Source organism: Mustelus asterias, chromosome 14 (assembly GCF_964213995.1).
Source record: "Mustelus asterias chromosome 14, sMusAst1.hap1.1, whole genome shotgun sequence".
NCBI classification, from domain to species: Eukaryota; Metazoa; Chordata; class Chondrichthyes; order Carcharhiniformes; family Triakidae; genus Mustelus; species Mustelus asterias.
Genome location: NC_135814.1, coordinates 86,139,494 through 86,160,428, shown reverse-complemented (window position 1 = coordinate 86,160,428; position 20,935 = coordinate 86,139,494). Strand labels below are relative to the sequence as shown.

General features: G+C 40.1%; 1 protein-coding gene across 22 annotated transcripts in view; it reads right to left on the bottom strand.

The window, feature by feature from the left end:
- The window catches only part of armc8 (armadillo repeat containing 8), a 107,003-nt gene that overhangs the window by 78,555 nt on the left and 7,513 nt on the right, over positions 1 to 20,935 (bottom strand). For 10 of the 22 annotated variants that reach the window (XR_013499563.1, XM_078228773.1, XM_078228788.1 and 7 more), the window contains 6 exons: positions 20,671 to 20,708; positions 11,373 to 11,449; positions 10,402 to 10,473; positions 6,902 to 7,044; positions 2,991 to 3,088; positions 2,187 to 2,279 (listed from right to left, as the gene is read on the bottom strand). Coding sequence is in view for 19 of the 22 variants with exons in the window: in XM_078228773.1 (XP_078084899.1) it covers positions 2,187 to 2,279; positions 2,991 to 3,088; positions 6,902 to 7,044; positions 10,402 to 10,473; positions 11,373 to 11,449; positions 20,671 to 20,676 (489 nt within the window). In the remaining 3 variants the exon portion in view is untranslated. Of the gene's footprint in view, positions 1 to 2,186; positions 2,280 to 2,990; positions 3,089 to 6,901; positions 7,045 to 10,401; positions 10,474 to 11,372; positions 11,450 to 20,670; positions 20,731 to 20,935 lie in introns of those variants that run through there. The other 12 variants (XR_013499562.1, XM_078228771.1, XM_078228775.1 and 9 more) reach the window with 4 other exon arrangements.

Below are 20,935 nucleotides of genomic sequence, written 5' to 3'. Positions count from 1 at the left end.
TGACCGCCCCACCTCCATCTTCATCACACACAGGTTCAGCTTCTTCTGCGTTCTCTAACCTACCATGCTCCATCCTGCACATACTCAAATGCTGGCTACATCCTATCTTGCATAAATCCTTCCATGGCCTGTCCTATCCCACCTATATAATCCGACTCCTATGTGTCAACGTTTCTGACTTTTGCTTTGTATTACCCTCCCTTGCGTTATTTGAAAGTGTTTTCAAACATTTGCACCCTCAGCTCAAATCTTCTCCTTACACTGCTGAAGATCAGTGAAAACCTGAAGATTACTGAGAACCTGAAGATTACTGAGAACCTGAAGATTACTGAGAACCTGAAGATTACTGAGAACCTGAAGATTACTGAGAACCTGAATTTGTACCACTGCCCAAAATACGTCAATGAAGTAGACACAACAATTTGCTTGAAACCATAAATTGTGGCAATTATAATCCCACAGAGTCAGAAGTTCCTGTACAAGCAACTAATCGGAAGGCACATCTGCAGCAAATGCTTGAGCACCACATGATGCTTCCTTGAATTCTTCAGATGTCAAAACTGTATGGAGTTGCTGAAGGAAGAATGCCAATTCTTCCCCCCACCTGTGTAGGGTGACGACAAATTGACACACTTTTGTTCATATTGGTTTTTTTATTGGATTCCTTTTCACTGGTCACAAACCTCAGGATTAAAGCCAGACCTTTAATTAATTTTCCAAGCTGAAAGAAACATCCAAGTAGAGATGTCTAAGAAGCAGCATCCATATTTGTGTAAGCTAAACTTCTGAATGTTGTGACTGACGAAACACTGAATGCAGTTAAATAATATTAATTCTACTATTCTGGATAATAAATATGGCTGACTTCATCTCCATGGGAAGCTAGCAAAAATATAGGAGATAAATAAAGGTTTGTCCCAATTCCATTCATTGACTTTAAAGTTAAATACATTTTATTTATTACATTTTTTATAAATTTGGGTTTCTACCCAATCCCTAATCTGATACACATTCTTCTGCCTTCTAAAGTCAAGATGATCAGGCATGTGACACATTCTAATCAGTCAGAGTACAGTGCCAAGGGTTCATTGCCCAGCTGCTGGGTCAAGCTACATTTATCTTGCTATTCGTCAATCTACAGCATCTTCTGGTGAGTAGGGAATAAAAGGTCAGCTTCCAGAGTGAGCAGTGAGATTAAAGCTGAGAATAGTTAGCATCAAAATCCAAAAGTGTGACCAAGTGGGGTTCATCTATTCCACCCAAAATTAAATACCTTACATCTAGGTGAAAAATGAAATATTGTCCTACTTTTGGCAACATAAATAAATACTCCAAAATGAGTACAAAACAGGCCACGGGCTGGTACGGTGGCACAATGGTTAACACTGCTGCCTCTCAGCGCCAGGGACCCAGGTTCGATTCCCGGCTTGGGTGACTATCTGCGAGGAGGCTGCACATTCTCCCTGTGTCTGCGTGGGTTTCCTCCGGGTGTTCCAGTTTCCTCCCACAGTCCAAAGACGTGCTGGTTAGATGGATTGGCCATGCTAAACTCCTCAACATACCCGAACAGGCACCAAAGTGTGGCGACTAGGGGATTTTCACAGTAACTTCGTTGCCGTGTTAATATAAGCCTACTTGTGACACTAATAAATAAACTTAAAACATGAAGGGTAAAGTTACTTTTCCCCAATATGCCTTACTCCTGTCCTTAGATAGTTTTCCTCCACTAGTGTTTCTCCCCACCTAAACTTCTAACTAAAAAGGGCACCCATTTTGTTGAATTAGACAAACTTGTGCTGCTATTCCGTCGTCAGTTGAAATTAGTCAAATTAAGTTTCATCCCATCAGTGCAGATTGGTCCTTGGGCTGAAACAAACTTATGTAAAATCCTTTGACTCCTTCACGATTTCAGTGAAATAAAGCACAAATAAAAAGAGAAAAGATCACAGATTCCTGGAGAATAAATTCAAGCTACAAGTCACTGCACATGCTTTTCCAAGAACAAATGTTCACACTAGTTTTGTCAAATGTGTTACAGGTTCATTATATATGGTTTAACACAATAATTAAAATGATTTATGACAGACTTTTTGAGATTACAGTTAAAATGTCAGCAATGACACGAAGATTTTTCAGTTTGTGCACCTTTACAAACAAAATTCACTATTTCTATTAAAGTCTCTTACCTTGCAACAATGGGAGAAAATTTGACAGATGTACTCCTGTGTATATCGAGATCTACTGAGCAAGGACATGAGATGTGGAACCACAGTAACATCCTAGGGACAGTATCAAAACAAAAAAAGTTAAAATACTGTATATCTTTAGGAAATAACTGGGTTTCCTGAAACTTCCAACACACCAATAAATTTTGACTGTGTACGTTCCCTCACTCCCTCCATCTCAGTTTCTTATTCCTTGCTGGTTGATTGTAAAGAGCACTACATTACTTATGGCTAAAAGGCAGGCAACAATTTTGCTGCTATGTCAGCCAGCAAGAGGCAATGCAAGAGAAGCCCTCTGGAGATGTGTGTGTGGCCTTATGCCCTTTGGGTAAGCACTCCTGTTTAAATGAATGGTGCAAAGGAAAAACTAGCTAAAAACAAGAACAGAGTGGGGAAAATAAAATTTGTGTCTCGTCACAAAATAGTGTCTTTAAACAAGACATCCAGCCTTGGGTGTCTGTGTGGAGTTTGCACATTCTCCCCGTGTCTGAGTGTGTTTCCTCCAAGTGCTCCGGTTTCCTCCCACAGTCCAAAGATGTGCAGGTTAGGTTGATTGGCCATGCTAAATTGCCCCTTAGTGTCAGAGGGTAAATATGTGAGGATAGGGGGATAGGACCTGGATGGGATGGTTGTTGGTGCAAGCTTGATGGGCCAAATGGCCTCCTTCTGCACTGTAGATTCTATGATCAAAGAATTGAAATGCCCTTGTAAACAGAAACGCAATAACTACAAAATCTACTCAGGCATTTGAAATGTTGTACTTACTGTATAAAGTACCTCCACTGGTGTCACAGGGCTTGTCAATATTGTGCGAAGACATCGAAGACAAGCCTCTATAAATTTCAGGTCCGGAAGGAGGAGACCTATTTCGAGGATGGAAGAAGAAATTAATACACTCAATGATTTATCTCAACCCAACAACTCTCCAGTTAAATATTTGTTACAAGATCTAAAGATTTACGGTCTAAATTAAGTTAATTTGCATGCATGCAAATACACCATGTGCAGTGAATAGCTAGGTGAGCTGCAGGTTCAGTTAGCCATGTGAAAATATGTCATGATGATAACGGAGACCTGACTGAAAAAAAGGGTAGGACTGAGTACTAAGTATTCCAGGATATTAGGTCTTCTGGAAATTTAGGGAATAAAAGGAAGTGGAAGGGTAGCAATACTGATTAATGAGAATATCACAGACATCCTGGAGAGATGATGTCCGAGAAGGGTCAAGGACAGAATCTATTTGGTTTGAGCTGAGAAACAGTGGAAGTGCCATTACACTGCTGGGTATACTGCAGCCATCACCTAATGGGAAAGATATAGGGAAACAAATTTACAAGCATAGAAACATAGAAACCCTACAGTACAGAAAGAGGCCATTCAGCCCATCGAGTCTGCACCGACCACAATCCCACCCAGGCCCTACCCCCATATCCTTACATATTTACCCACTAATCCTGCTAACCTACGCATTTCAGGACACTAAGGGCAATTTTTAGCACCGCCAATCAACCTAACCCGCACATTTTTGGACTGTGGGAGGAAACCGGAGCACCCGGAGGAAACCCACGCAAACACGAGGAGAATGTGCAAACTCCACACAGACAGTGACCCAAGCCGGGAATCGAACCCAGGTCCCTGGAGCTGTGAAGCAGCAGTGCTAACCACTGTGCTACAGTGCATTGCAAAGAATAGAAAAGGAGAAGAGTTAATGATGTTGAGTATTTTCTAAATTGTGTTTCTGGCCCAACAAGGAAGGAGGACAGTGATCAGCAGCATATCATAAGGTTTAGGTCAGCAATGGAAAAGAACAAGGAGCAAGCCAGAGTTAGAAAGGATTAATTGGGGAACGCCTAACTTCAATGGGGAGAGAACAGATCCAGCCCAGATTAACTGGAATCAAAAAATTGGCTGGCAAAACTGTAACAGAACAATCGACTGTCTTCAAAAAGAGTTAGCTTGTGTACATCAAGGGGGAAAGGTAAGGCAAACAAATCCAAAGCAGAAAACGTGCGCATATGGCAGACATCAGAATATTACAATTGAGAATCATGCCAAATATAAAAAGAGAAAAAAGAAATAAGAGAAGCAAAGAGAGGTTATGAGCAGAGACTACTTATATAAAAGGGTAATAATATAAAAGGGTTTATACAAATAGTAAAAGGAAAGTATAGCCAATTGGGGACTTGAAAGAGGAGTTATGCATCGGGACAAAGGGCATGGCTGAAATACTAACTCAATGCTTTGCATCTGTCATCAAGAAAGATGATGTCCAAGCCATAGTAAAATAGGAGGTATCTGAAACACTGGATGGCCTACAAATTGAGGTATTCAATGGGCTGGCTGTACTTACAGTTGGTAAGTAATCAGAATCGGACATGCAGAATCAAAGTATACCGAGGGAAGCGTGTGTGGAAATTGTGCAGGCCCTGGCCATTATCATAGAACCCCTACAGTGCAGAAGGAAGCCACTTGGCCATCGAGCCTGAAATGACAACAAACCCACCCAGGCCCTATCCCCGTAACCACACGTATTTACCCTGCTAATCTCCCAACATTTTGCATGGCCAATCAACCTAACCCGCACATCTTTGGACTGTGGTAAGAAACCGGAGCACCTGAAGGAAACCCATGCAGGGGGAGAACATGCAAACTTCACAGTCACCCAGTCCAAAGACATGCAGGTTAGGTGGATTGGCCGTGCTAAATTCTCCCTTAGTGTACGCAAACAGGTGCCGGAATGTGGCAACTAGGAGATTTTCACAGTAACTTCATTGCAGTGTTAATGTAAGCCTACTTGTGACATTAATAAACTTCTTTAAAAACCCGAGGCTAGAATTGAACCCATGTCCCTGGCAGGTCCCTGGCACTGTGAGGCAGCAATGCTAACCACTGTCACCCATTCTCTCTGTGATGCAGGAACCAGATAACTGGAGAACTGCAAATGTTACACCTTTGTTCAAAAATAAGGTGCAAGAATAAGTCCAGCAACTGCAATCCACTAAGCTTACGACCGGTGGTGAGAAAGCTTTTAGAAACAATAATTCAGGACAAAATTAAAAGTCACTTGGATAAATGAGGATTAACTAAGGAAAGCCAGCCCATATTTGTTAAGGAGAAATCATGACCAACTAACTTGCGTGAAGTTTTGATGAGGTAATGGAGGAGGTTAATGAAGGTAATGAGATTGATGTGATGAACATGGACTTCCAAAAGACATTTGACAAAGGGCTATACAAGTCAGCATATTTGAAGACCATGGAATTAATAAAAGAGACAGCGGCAGCATGGATGCAAATTTGGCTGAGTAACAGGAAACAAAATAGTGGTGGACGGTTGTTTTTCGTAATTTCAGAATAGAGGGAGATTAATGGCTGGATTTTCACCTTCAAGGTAGTTGACGGGAATCAGGTAATTTCCCGGCTCAGCACACCCACTTTGGGACAAAGGGCCTGCAAAGGCAGGATTGCCATCCTGGGGTTTGGGTACAGTGATTACAGGAGTCAGATCCGCCGCCCCCAGAAAGAGTTCAGAAGCAACCACATGAGCAATCAGGTGCTGAGGTGGACTGTTCAAAAAGCCTGCCTCAGTGCTCTGAGACTTCTTCCCAATTATAAAATAAAATCACTGAAACAAGACAAAAGAAACCCTCTTGCCCTCACACCCCTCCATGTGAACTCATGCCACCTCATGCACCCCCATCTACCCCTTATGACTCCTCATATACTCCATGACAACTTTTCCATGCCATTCACCCATATAGAACCAATGAACCATATTAGTAACAACAGCATGTTAAAAAGCTTTTAAAATTTTCATAAAAATAGCTTTTACTATAGACCTATAAAAGTATAAATCATCCATACTTTTTAAACTTTTATCTTATGAAAATAAAAAATATGCAATTGGCAGAATAGATCAGAGAGAAAGAACTGTCAAGCAAGTAATGTTTTCCTTGAGGCAAGCCGTCTCAACAAAGTAATGAAGCCAACTAAATCAGCCAAGAGGCATAACGAGGCTTAGCTCTATTGTGAGAAGTCTGGACGAAGTAGATTGGGAGAAACCATTCCCATCGACAAATGTCAAGAATCAAAGAACACCAACCTAAAGCAACTGACAAGAGAAACAACAGAGACATGAGGAAAATCCTCGGACCTATCAAAAGTGACGGTGGGAAAGTCTGTATTGAACCGGTTGAAATAGCAGAGGTACTCAATGAATACTTTGCTTCAATGACACATGGATAGGATCTAGAATGCTTTTCCCAAAAGTGCGGAGACAGATTGAATTGAGGCCTTCAAAAGAGAATTGTATAATTATCTGAAGTAAGAAGAGTTGCAAGGCTGAGGAAAATGTGAAGGTGTGGGACCAGGTGAGTCGCTCTTCCAGACAGCAGGCACAACAGGCCGAATGGAATCACCTTCTCAAGGGAAATTAAGAATGGGCAACAAATCCTGGTCTTGCAAGTAACATTCACATCCCAAAAATGAATTTTTAAAAACTATGATATTCAATATCTCCTTCAATCTAGTTACATGTCAGGAATATGCACAGAAGCAGTTTTACATTAACCTCAGTAAATAGCCGTTCGTCATGTTGTTCAGCTTGGAACACATCACAAAAAAACCAGAATGATGATCACTTAAGCTTTAATGCACATACGTTCAAAAGAACATTACCTTGTAATAATGCTGGAATAATGTGACAATCTAACAAAGATTTGACATTATTTTCTGTGCCCATTGCAAGACTTCCTAATACTACTGCACATTCGGTTTTAAGTTCCACTGTCGATGTCTCTTGCTGTAGTAGGTAAAGTAATCTGCAAAACAAAAAAAGCAATTAAATGTATATTTAAACTCAAGTTGGAGTGAAAAAGAAATACACAATCATTTTATGTCCCCCAAATATACCTGAGAAATTACACAAGCAGACTGCATCAACCATATAGGACTTTTTAGTTTAAATTTGGTAGTTCAAAATTTACTAAAATTACCACTTAATTTACTGGAAAACCGTGCTTTTAATGCAAACACAAGTGAATAAGCAGGATGCTCTCCCAAAGTTCTATATTTTAGACAAGATTTTCCCCTACACAAGTTAGTTGATGGTAATGCTAGGAAAGGAAACTACATTGCACCCCAACAGCAACACATACATATGGTTACAGTAAAACAAAATCTCTATTCTACATCAATTCCTCAGTCCCTCCGAAAACACCTTGGATTACAAGATAAATTTGTACATGCCCCATCCTTCAAATTTGTTGTTGCAAAGTGAAATTACCTATTTGCCCCAAAACGTGGGCAATTTATGCTCTGGAGCAAGAAAGAACACTTATCCACACAACGACTTCTTCCTTGTCTAAGCAGGTTATCAAGCTCATGTGTCAACCTGGAGAAGCTACAACTCAGGACTATTAGCATGCAACAGACAGAGCCACGTGATGCCGCAACCAACTGGTCAGGTCCAAGCTCTGCAGTTAGAAACATAGAAAAACTACAGCACAAAACAGGCCCTTCGGCCCCACAAGTTGTGCCGAACGTATCCCTACCTTTTAGGCCTACCTATAACCCTCCATCCTATTAAGTCCCATGTACTCATCCAGGAGTCTCTTAAAAGACCCTATTGAGATTGCCTCCACCACCACTGACTGCTTCTGCCACATCTAGCCACAAACTGCTCCGTATAATGAAACAATTAATTGGAGGAGGCAGCTTCACAAATAACCCTATCTATAATCATGGAAGAGCCCAGCGCATCAGTGCAAAAAACAAGGATAAAGGATGGCAACTATCTTCAGCCAAAAGTGCCAATTCAATGATCCATCTCAGCCTCCTCCCAAGGTCCCTAGTGTCACAGATACCAGTTTTCAGCTAATCCAACTCACTCCATGTGATATCAAGAAACAGTTGAAGGCACTGGAAATTGAAATGGCTAAGGACGCTGACAACATTCCAGAATTAGTAAAGACTTGTGCTCCAGAACTAGCCATGCCCCTAATGAAGCTGGTCCAGTGAAGTTACAACACTGGCATCCACTCGGCAGGTATATCCTGTCCACAAAAAGCAGGACAAGACCAACTAAGTCAATGACTTCCCCACCAGTCTACTCTTGATCATCAAAGTTATACAAGTTATCAACAGTGCCATCAAGCAGCACTTCACCTGCTCACTGACACTCAGTTTGGGCTCCGTCAGAGCCACCGAGGTCCTGATCTCATTACAGCTTTGGTCCAAACAAGGACAAAAGAGCTGATCTCAAGAGATGAGTGACTTGACATCAAAACAGCATGCCTTAGTGAGGCATTAAGGAGGCCTAGCAAAACTGAAGTCAATGGAAATTGGGGGAGGGGAGGTGGACTCTCCACTGCTTAGTCACAAATAGCATAACGGCGCACAGTTGTGATTGTTGCAGCTCAATTATTTCAGCATTGCTGCAACAGTTCATCAGAATAGTGCCCTAGCCCAACCAAATCAGCTGCTTCATCAATGACTTTCCCTCCATTATAAAGTCAGGAATGGGGATGTTCACTGTTGATTGCACAATGTTCAGTACAATTTGTAACTTCAGGTGCTGAAACAGTCCATATCCATATGCAGCAAGATCTAGACAATATCCAGGCTTGGGCAAATAAGTGGCGGGCAATGACCATCTCCAACAAGAGAAGTTCACCATGCCCCCATGACATTCAATGGCATTATTTTCGCTGAATCCTCCATTATCAATATCCTGAGGGCTACCACTGACAAGAAGCTGAACTGATCAGCTGTATAAATGCTGTGGCTACAAAAGCAGGTCAAAGGCTTGGAATTCTGTGGTGAATTTCAACTCCCCAAAGCTGTCTACAACATACAAGGCGTAAGTCAGGAATCTGATGGAATGCTCTTCGTTTACCTGGAAGACTGCAGCTCTAACAATGCTCAAGAAGCTCGGCAAAACAGACCACTTGATTGGTACCCCATCCACCACCTTCAACATTCATTCCCTCCACCACCAAGGCTCAATAGCAGCAGTGTGTACCATCTACAAGATGCACCGCAGCAATTCACCAAGGTTCCTTCAACAGCGCCTTCCAAACCAGTGACCTTCATCACCTGGAAGGACAAGGGCAGCAGATGCATGGGAAGATCCCCTACAAGCTACACACAACCTTGACTTGGAACCATATCGCTGTTCCTTCACTGTTGCTGGGTCAAAATCCTGAACTCCCTTCCGACCAGCACTGTGGATGTACCTGTGGGTTCACCACCACCTTCTCAAGGCAATAAGGGATGGGCATAAATGCTAGCCTAGTCAGTGACACCCACATCTTGTAAAAGAATAAACAAAGTTAAATATTTGTTTATTAGTACTCGTGCATTTGGAAGGTTTCGGGGCAATTAATTTAAAATTTAAAATATTATGGGGGAACGGATAGCACAGACCAAGAGAAACTGGTCCTGCTGATTGGGGAATCAAAGAGAAGGGCACATAGCCTAAAAATAAGAGGTGAGCCTTTCAGAAGTGAAGTCAGGAGACACCCTTTATTTAGTTATTTATCTTTGTGTCTTAAAACACTTTACAACCAATGAAGTACTTTTGGAGCCAAGTCACTATTATAATATAGGAAAGATGGCAGTTAATTTGTATAGAGCAAACTCCCATTAATAGAAATGTGTTGAAGGCCAGATAATCTGTTTTTTTATGATTGATGGATAAATATTGATCCAGCCTCCAGGAATAAGTCACCTTTTCTTCTTCAAAGTTATGCCATGGGATTGTCTACCTAAGACAACAGACAAGGATTTTGTTTAACATCTCCTCTGAAAGACATAACCTCCAACAGTGCCTCACCCTCAGTATTCATCATCCTCAAGTCCTGGAGAGACACGAGGAAATTACAACCTTCTGACTCCCAGAGGCAAGAACCCTACTAACTGAGCCATGGCTGACACAGGTCGGCAGAAGTTTGTAACTCTCCCATAGATAGTTGTTACACTGGGTCAATGATCAATTTAAAATTTAAGGATAATAGATTTCTGTTATTCAAAGGTATTAAGGAGTAATGGGGCAAAGGTGGGTATATGGAGTTAGGTCCCAGATTAGTTACTGAATGGTAGAACACGCACAAGGGGCTAAAGGACCTACTCCTGGTCCCATGATCTGAACATAGAGAATGATAAAACTATCACAATACCTTGGTACTGCTCCCAGGACAATCAGGTTTGCTTTTTGTTTGTTATTTCCAATTACAGCATTCTTCATGTCACTGCACAAAAAATTAAGCAAAAACACAAAACAATTTTTTAAAATCACCAAAAGCAAAGTGGTTTGATCTTTCAATATTTAATTTGATAGTAAAATATTTTGTTTCCAAAATTTGTGCTCCTGGGGACTATCCCCACAATTTCAGTAGTGTCCATTTTGAACCAACAGTCTGGCTGTGGGTTACATATGGCCACCATCAGTCTTCCACTTGTGTATTTTTAGACCAGCTGTTGCACCTGTTTCAGGTGGCATATGTTTCTGGGATGCCCTTCTTTATTGTACTTTGTCAGGTTACTCTTGGCTTTTAAAGGGGTACTCAAGTACTATTTGTTGCGTTGATATTTTAAAATCCAAGCTCATCTTATGTTTCAGGAAAATAATGTATTTCCCTCTAGGTTGACAATGCAAGCCACACAAAATCATATTTCAGTCAAAAATCACTGGAACCATGTACTAAGCATCTTCTTTTGAAACGAGATCTGCAGCCATTGTTTACAAGACTGATTAAGATAACACTTTCATTGTTATTTATTATAATCTGGGAGATCATTTAAATGTAGTTCTCTTCAGTACTTTAAATCAAAGTATCATGCATGTTGAAAAAAACACATAATTATGGTTTTCAACCAAGGTTCTGAATATTTTGTATGTAGCTATTTCCATAAAACCAGTTGCATATAAATAACATCAAAGTATCTTTAATTGCCACAAGTGAGACCATTTGTTCATTCATTCCCAGGATTTAAATTTATGGTCAGCATTATATATAGTTATTAAATTAATTAACTCAGTTTATGTGATTGATTGGTTTATCACAAGTGGGACATAGTTTACAAATTGTAATGAAGTTTACCCAAGGATCCAGAAGAGATGGATTACATATCCTCATATTGTACTTACATAACACCTTGCAACACCTTCTGAGGGTCGGGATCAAAGAGCCGGTCAACATAATGACGACTGCTGGCTGTAACTTCCTAAAGAAAACAAAGTGCTTAGATTAATGGTTGCACTTTTCCTGGACAGGATTCCTGCTGTTAGCAACTAGACAATTATCAAGGTTAACCTCATGGTCAACAATAATCTATTACCAAATTGCCTAATTTTTTTCACAAAATAAATGCAGCACACTAAACAAGAAAAGCTATCAAGATGATGTGCATCAATTTACAAATAAAATTTCCACTCTGTTCTAGACCAATGGCTACGGTAACACTGCCACATGCACTAATCTTAAATGAAAAACACCGTACACAGATATAGGTAAATGTTCTTCTTGTGCATGCTTAACAACTCTGCAGTCCTTCTCCTTCAAGTTTGGAACTCTGGCATGAATTTATCACACACAGCACAAATGTGCACAAATTGCAGCATCTAAGTAGTGTTGGAGGTAATCTAACTTCATCAAAGTCATTCCTGTGGAGGTTGACTTGCAAACTAAGTGTCAGTTCCACTGCAAGCTTTCAAGAACATGTGGCTTTTCTTCTGCCATTTTGTGAGCCTTGTTGTACTGCTGGTAGGGCTTAGTTCTTCTTCTGGCATGCAGAGGTTATTTCAACCAGTCAAGCTGACTCTGTACAGAGGAAAGCTATCATTGATGTTTCCATGATGACTGTTCACCATGTTAAACAATATTTTAACAGATAGCAAATAGGCAAACTGATCAAAATGTATCACTACTTTGCTGAGAATGCACAAATGATTAAAGAGCAGATGCATCCAATTGAATGTAAGTACTGAGATCATGTGCCCAACAATTACTCATTTATTAAACAAAACTACAATTAGCTGCATCTGGATTCCCAATTTACAAGGTGGTGGCTAATGTACTGGACAACACTATTAGACTTTAAATCTGAAGTAGACAAAAACATTAATACTGTCAAAGTAAGGTCTCAGACATACAATATTAAATATATTCAACTTCAAATTTCAGTGGTACTTGCCATTGCAATACAGTATCTTTTTTTTAGATAGTGCTGTACTGTCTGGCACTGGTGCTCAAGATGCGAATATTTTGAATAAGCATAATATTGCATGAATAAATGCAACAAACATTAAAATAGGTTTCTTACAGAAACTGTATCAGTAGATATATAATAGCATAAGAGATGCACAATAGTATCCCACAGGCTTGTTTATTTAAAAAAAGTGTTTATTTATATGGCATCTTCAACATATTAAAGTGCTCCAAGGAATTTCACAGGGGCATTATAGAACAAAATTTGACACCAAACCACATAAGGAGATATTAAAGTTAGGTCAAAAAAGGTTTGTCATGTTTTTCAGACTGTCTTAGAAGAAAGCAAGGTAGAAAGGCAGAGTGGTGTAGGGAGGGAATTCCAGAGCTTAGGGCCTCAGCAGCTGAAGGCACCGAAACCAATGGTAGAACGATTAAAATTGAGGATCCTTAAGGCCAGAATTAGATGAGCGCAGATATCTCAGCGGTGTGGGACTGGAGCAGGTTGTAGGGCTGAAGGAGATGGCAGAGATAGGGAGCACAAGGCCACTGATTAAAAATGAGTAATGTACATGCAACATTATGATTGATTTGCTTCATTTCATTAGCACAGTCTCTAGCAGGATTTTTTAAAATATTGTGTTATATCAGTGTTGCAGAGACTAGGCTTTGTAAGCAATATAAAACATCTGAAATTTTCTAATAACACTCCAGTGAATTTGAAAAAAAGACATCACAAATATGGTGAAAGAGAGTATTTAGTGATAAATTGAGCTAGTTGGTCATGATGCACCTGTACAGGGCATTGGTGAGGCCGCAGCTGGAATACTGTGTGCAGTATTGGTCCCCTTATATGAGGAAGGATATATTGGCATTGGAGGGAGTGCAGAGAAGGTTCACCAGGTTGATACCGGAGATGAGGGGTTTGGATTATGAGGAGAGGCTGAGGAGATTGGGTTTGTACTCGTTGGAGTTTAGAAGGATGAGGGGGGATCTTATGGAGACTTATAAGATAATGCGGGGGCTGGATAGGGTGGAGGCGGAGAGATTCTTTCCACTTAGTAAGGAAGTTAAAACTAGAGGACACAGCCTCAAAATAAAGGGGGGTCGGTTTAAGACAGAGTTGAGGAGGAACTTCTTCTCCCAGAGGGTGGTGAATCTCTGGAATTCTCTGCCCACTGAGGTGGTGGAGGCTACCTCGCTGAATATGTTTAAAGCGCGGATGGATGGATTCCTGAGCGGTAAGGGAATTAAGGGTTATGGGGATCAGGCGGGTAAGTGGTACTGATCCACGTCAGATCAGCCATGATCTTATTGAATGGCGGGGCAGGCTCGAGGGGCTAGATGGCCTACTCCTGCTCCTATTTCTTATGTTCTTATGTTCTTATGAGATGCAGCAGGGTCCACCAGTCATTGATATTAGGTTTATAGTCACATAAATCCATTATTATGCAGGGAGACAACCTAAATCACATATCCAGAATTACATCTATACTCCATGAATTTCTCCTGGCCTAACTTCTTAAGTTTCTCTAACATTCATATTTCAGTCAAAGACAAACACGTTGTTCAATGCACTGCCAAAATAACACTTTCAATCGAAATTAGATGGCTATAACCACTTACCATGAGTGGCACAGTGATTAGCACTGCTGCATCACAGCGCCAGGGACCCGGGCTCAATTCCGGCCTTGGGTGACCATCTGTTTGGAGTTTGCACACTCCCCCCATTTCCTCCAGGTCCTCCAGTTTCCTCCCACACTCCAAGATATGCAGGTTAGGCGGATTGGCCATGCTTAGTGCCAGGAGGATTGCAGGGTAAGCACGTGAGGTTACGGGGATCGGGGATTGTTGTCAGTGCAGGCTCGATGGGCCGAATGGCCACCTTGGGCACTGTAGGGACTCTTTAGACTCTATCCTTCCTATTCTGTACTAATTTGACAAGAATAGTAAGCCAATGCTATAATGGTGAATCATAAAGGCATCACTTAATAAAAAAGTTTACAAGAAGCTTCGTTGTGCAAACTGGCTGAGTTGAGCTGAGAAAGCACTCCCCCACTTCAGATCAATTCAATCTAGAGCAACTGACAAAAATCTCTTCAAGGCAATAGGGTCACCATCAACAGAGATCAAAATCCACAACACAGAAATGTCCATAATGCTGCAAAACTATCACCAAGCTGACAATCTATTCAGAAGACATTAAAGCTTTCAGCTGATGTTACTAGTTCAGAACTAACTCAATAAATTAATATGTCTAGATAATGTAGTGAAAAAGGAACATGCACATAAAGCTTTGCCCTCATCTGACCACTGCCATACTTGATATGGAAAATATTAAATGAGGATTGAATAAAAATTCAGAAAAATATCACATTCTAGGCAAACAGTACAAACCACTAGAGAAAATTGTTAAAGAATTCCAGATCCTGTCCCTATGCCCATGGTTGAAATCTTTAAATGAGTTTATTTTGACAATGTTTATCCTACAATTTTAGCATGGTTACAAAATTATTTGTGCAACATAGAAGTTGTAATGTAAATCCTTATCGCAGATCGAACCCGCATACCACAGAGGAAGGATGAGATTGACAGGAGGATACAGTCTCAGACTGTTTGGTATGAAACAACATGGATTGAGAGAGATTTAAAATACCTTGAGAGCTCTTCAAAATTCTTGGGCAATTTTAAACATACCTTATTTCACTTAAATGTTTGGAAAATAGTCTGCATTCTACAAACATTTAAAGTTTAACTACAGGTGAAGAATTAACTATAGACACAAAGCCTTCACCTCAGTAGAATAATTAGAAAGGCGTGCAAGGACACCATTAGACAGTTATCCTTTAAACAGAAGTACTTCCAAGGAAGGTGGGAGAGAGCGCTAAAATTTTTTAAATGTTCACAACCACAGATGCAGCCGAAGCTGCTGGGCGTTTCTCACATGTTCTGTTTTAAATATCAGGTTTCCAGGATTTTGCTTTAGATTGAGTACTTAGTTTATTCTGCTCCACTTCCAGGAATGTCCACCTTGAAGAAGTTCTGTTCTTCACTCAGCTGTGTTTCCATTTCTTACATGGTTCACTTTGGTTATTTCTGTTTTCCTTCTTGTGGTTGATCAGGTAACCAGTAAAACTCACTTTCACAGCCACACCTCTTTCCTCGGCATATTATCTGAGGCACTACCTATGAATTCCAAATTAAGTTCTACTTTTGTGCTTCAGATCCATACATGCTAACAGATATTTCTATCATTCGTGCTCCTCAAGCCAAAGTTCTCACCCATTTCCTGCAATCAACATAATGTTCACTTTTCGGAGGTGGTACCGGTAATGTTTCTGGTGTATCCATTTATACCTCCGAACTCATCATCTGTTTCTCTATTGCTTCTTTGCAGTATCATCCCTGCTGCCATTTAATCATTCCTGCCCTCCACTCCATCACATACCTCCCCCACCCCCCCCCCAACCATTTCCTTCTATGCTTGCTTGTAAACTTAAGTCTAATAACAGTTCTGGTGAAAGGACGTCAACCTAAAACATTAACTCTGTTTCTCTCTCTATAGACATCACCAGACCTGTTGATAATTCCCAGCATCTTCAGTTTGCAGTATACAATTAGCAGGCACATTCAGATTCTATAATTTATTGCAAAACTAAAAACATTATCCACAATGGTAAGTCAGTGGAAGAAGTCCATTGCAGCTCAGCTGAGCATCACAATTAAAAGTTAAGATTAGCTTCAGTAAACAAACAAAAACACAATAAAAACTTTTGCATTCTACCTTTCACAATCTCAGAACATTGCAAAGTATTTCACAACCAATTAAGTACTTTTGGACTGCAGACACTGTTGTAATATAGAATGGCATATGAATTTGCATAGAGCAAGATTCCACAATTAGCAATGAGAACAACAGCCAAACTATTTTAGCAATGTTGGTTAAGAGCATCTGAACAAATAACAATCTAAAGCAGTGGTTCCCCGCCTTTTATATGTCATGGTACACTGGTTGGGAACCATTGATCGAATGGACACTTCCAAATGCAGATGGACAAAGCTCAAGAGCTCAAAATACAAATTCCTTGGAGGTGCAAGTATCAGGGGATAAAGCAAGAAAAAAAGATTGACAGAGTTTGGGTTTTAAAAATAGGGGCGGAGAGTAAATAAGTAATGATAAATTTATACAAAAAAGATTCAGTCACAGTTAGGATTGCTGTTATTGAGTACCCAATTTCCAAAGAACATCAAGGTCAATGCAGCATATTTCACCAGGATGACACCAAGAATGGGAAACTATAATTGAGGACATCTTTTAGTGAAGACTTGAGAATTAGAGGATTACAAAGGAGAGTTGTCCAATATAAATTGCTGGCGTGATACATCAATTGAACCACTTTGGATCTAAAAAGGATAGAACACAGTGCTTTCTGAATGGTGGAAAGCTAGAGCAGTGCCAGTCCAAAGAGATTTCCAGGTCCAAATATACATCCAGAAAGGGTGGGAACTGCATTTCAATAAATTGTAATATATGTATATCTAATTAAAGGGCTTTCCCACCATATGCTGCTCCCCTCACTGAATATTTATACCTCACCAGCATGACTGGCGCTTGTGAGGTGAGCTGTGGGGGAGGGGGGTTATCCAGGTGTGTCTGTATGTGGAGGGCCCCCTTATCCAAGAGGGGAGGGGTTGCCCTAGTGTATGTAGGAGGTTCTCTGTGGCATTGCCAGCTCTAGGAGACTCTGTCCAACCAACATGACGGCATCAGATTTTTAAAAAACTCTAATTGCCAGAATATCTGGGAAGAAAAGCCAACTGTACAGCTGGGGATTTACACCCCGGTTTTCTCGGCAGAGCCAGCACTTATTTTAGAATAATCCATCCATTAGCTCTGATTCCCTCTCCACAGATGCTCCTACACCTGCTGAGTATTTCCAGCATTTTCTGTTTTTATTTCAGATTCCCAGAATCTGTGGTGTTTTGCTTTTGAATTGACAATGCTGTTAACAAAGTTCTAAGAGATAGGAGGCAAATGCAAATATGACACTCAGTTGCAGGTCAGCCATATCCTCATTGAAAAGGTTTGAGGCTCTAAATGACTCTACTGCTGTTCCTATGTTTCTGTATGAGCAAATGCTGGTAGAAAACAACATACATACACAATAAAGGTAAATGTACTTCACACTCAGCAGCAATGTGACTGTGGCTAACATATTACACAGCACTAGGTTAAGATAAATGTTTTCACGTGGACAAATTGGAGCATGAAATACTTTGTCTCGGGGAAACAGTTGAGGCAGAGGACATTATATATTTTAATGTAATGTATAAAGGCTTGATGCAGAGTAGGTTATGGGGAAAGAACAGAGTGATACGAGTAACCTTGGATTGCTTCAATAAAAAAGGCAGACATTTTGGACTATAAACTATTGATTTAATCTCATCAACAGGTTTAGATGTCAACCTACAATGAGAAACTTGAGTATCTGAGAGATAAATATTGTATTAAGCCTCTGGGTATTCACTTTCTGGGATACCAGAAATTTTACTTTCACCAAGCAGTGGCTTTTGGGTATGGAATGTTGCAGACAGGCTGGGCATTTTTGTTTGTCTCTTCGAAATCCAATTGGTGTTCAATCACAGACATAGGATGATACAGAACAGGTGACAGCCATTTAGTCCATTCTGGCTGCGCCGGCTCTTTGAAAGAGCTTTCCACTCCAATTCTCGTGCCTTTACCTCAACAAATCTTCTGAGTGTACATCAACAAATTGTGCACTTTATAGAATCACAGAATCCCTAGTGTAGGAGGAGGCCATTCTGCCCATCGAGTCTGCACCGACTCTCCAGCAGAGCATCTTTACCCAGGCCCACCCCCTGTCCTATTCCTGTAGCCCCACGCATTTACCCTACTAATCCTCCTAACTTGCTCATCCTTGGACACTAAAGGGCAATTTAGCATGGCCAATTCACTTAATCTGCATATCTTTGGACTTACACAGTCAATCCATGAAGGCACTCAGTAAATGATATAACCTCACTATGTTTAATCTGACCTAAAAGTTTTTTTTAAAACATCTGCTACTTTTGAGCCAATGTTGAAACATAAAGAAATTTTAACCCGACTTAACACCTTCCTATAATGAACACTACACTGCCTCCTGGCTCACGCTCCAATCTATGTTTTAAAGCTATTAAAATATGCCATGTCCTGCTAGAAAACAGTAATCAAGAGCCAGGCAATATTTCAGCATATGTTTTAATATAAACACATAAGAAATAGTAATAAGGCACAAGCTGTATATATATATATTTCAAATCAATAATGTATTAAATTATCAAAATTTCAATTCTACTTCTTGAGTATTTCTCCCCTTGTGCATTAAATAGCAAACTTCATTTAATTTGCTGTTTCCATGTTGGTAAACATTTTTGCCAGTGCTAAAAACCCAGTTTACAAAAAGTAACATTAAACGCAGTGGAGTTGTAATCATTCAATCTGATTTACAAACTATAAAAGCAATGCTTAAAGTTACAAACATCCGACGATTCAAATTAATGTCAATAGTTTCTTTAGAAACTACTGCGCCTTATATTTTCAGAGAAATTAAAATTCTCAGCGCTGAGTTAAATAAAGAGCACGAATTAGACAATTCAGCTAGTCAAACACATTTCTTTCACAAACCAGCTCCATTGCCAACTACCCAACACACCAAATGATTGAAAAATCCTCCTTTCTCAAAAAGGGAAGCAATAAAAACACTAACTTGACTTCCTTAGCTTGACATCTTCACCATCCCAGTATCAAACATGTTCCTAGCCTAGTGCTTCCCAAACTTTTTCCCCAGTGTGACCAATTTTAAATATCCCAGACAGCAATTGGGCCTCAAGAGGGCAGTCAATTATGCTATGCCCACCAATAATAAAAAAGCAGGGCCTTAGAGGAGCCTCGCAATGTCAGTCTTTGTGCCACAGCAGCCATTACTACTTCGGAGCTCACAACCTCAAAATCTTGTCTCACACCCAGTTTGAGTAGCCCTGTCCTAGCCTTTGGTCAATTACACTTGCACTTAATCTTCATAGCTCAAGCCCATTCATTGATATCTTGCGAAAAGAGTTAACTTATATTGGACTGTGAGCATAGTGGAGAAGAAAAGGTTGAGAGATTTGATAAAGGTGTCCAAAATTATGAGGGGTCTAGAAAGAGTAAACAGAGTATAACTGTTCAATTTGTGGAAGGGTTGAGAACCAGGGCACACCAATTTAAGGCAACTGCAATAAGATTCAATGGTGACATGACGAAAAAACATTTTTATGCAACGAGTTGTTAGATTCTGGAATGCACAGCCCGAGTGTGGTGAAGTAGATTCAATTGTAACTTTCTAAAGGGAAATCGAAATGCACAGGAGAGAAATCTGCTGGGCCAGGGAAAAGATGGGAGAATGGGACTAGCTCTTTCAGCATGGACACGACAGGTCGTTTGGCCTTCAGTGCTAAAACAATTCTATGATTCTATAATTCGATTTTGGTGGGAGTTTGTAACATGTTTCCTCTTTCACGTTACTATATTGGAGGTGTAGCAGAAAATATTTTACATTATATCACAACAAAGACCACATTACACAATACCATATGCTGTTTTACATTCGTTATCCTGCAGCAGCTATATAAATATTGTGCCACACTTCCCATGGACCCATTTACGTTCCATATAACACATTGGTCTCATTTAGCAATTGAATTATCCCAGGAACAAATGCAATGTCATTTATTGATTTGAAGACGTTATAGTGCCAGGTCTTTTCAATCTATATTGTACACAGGTATGACCAATGCCAATTAGAAAGAAATGAATCGTCCTGATACTTCCAATCACCATGCCAATGTGGCGGAACAGTAAAATGAGGTCTGAATTCCTCTAGTAATTATTTGCTCATCCTGATCATATCTAATATCACAGCAGTATTTTGATCTAACTTCTTATTGTATTACAGCTGGGTTCGACCATAAAAAGTTGGAGCAACTCCGGGAAATAGCCAATTTACCCCTTAAGTCATATTAAGTAAAAGATGATTGGCTTTTAATTAATTTTAGCAAATTCTCACATTTGTCACACCTAGGGTATCTCTGGTGCTCTCTGATGTGACCCAAAAACAAGCTGGTACGTTCCTACCAATATATAGTACAACAATCTATGGTAATTGTATTAACTGTTTTACTGCCCCTTTTTCTTACCTTCATTGTTATACTCAGAGTTCCACTGTATTGCTGTTCTGTAGTGAGAAAATCAAGAAACTGCAGAATTAAGTGACAATGACCACCAAAAGAGAGATCCTTAAAATCTGCACTGGAAAGCAGCATGCTCCTTATTTTTAGAAATAGTGCCTCAAGAATTAAGCAAGAACCAGTAAATTACAATCACTTAAACACAGCTAATGTGAGTTTCTACGGTGTAAATATCAGGTTTTTAAGCATACTTTCTAATGAAGAATTACAACAT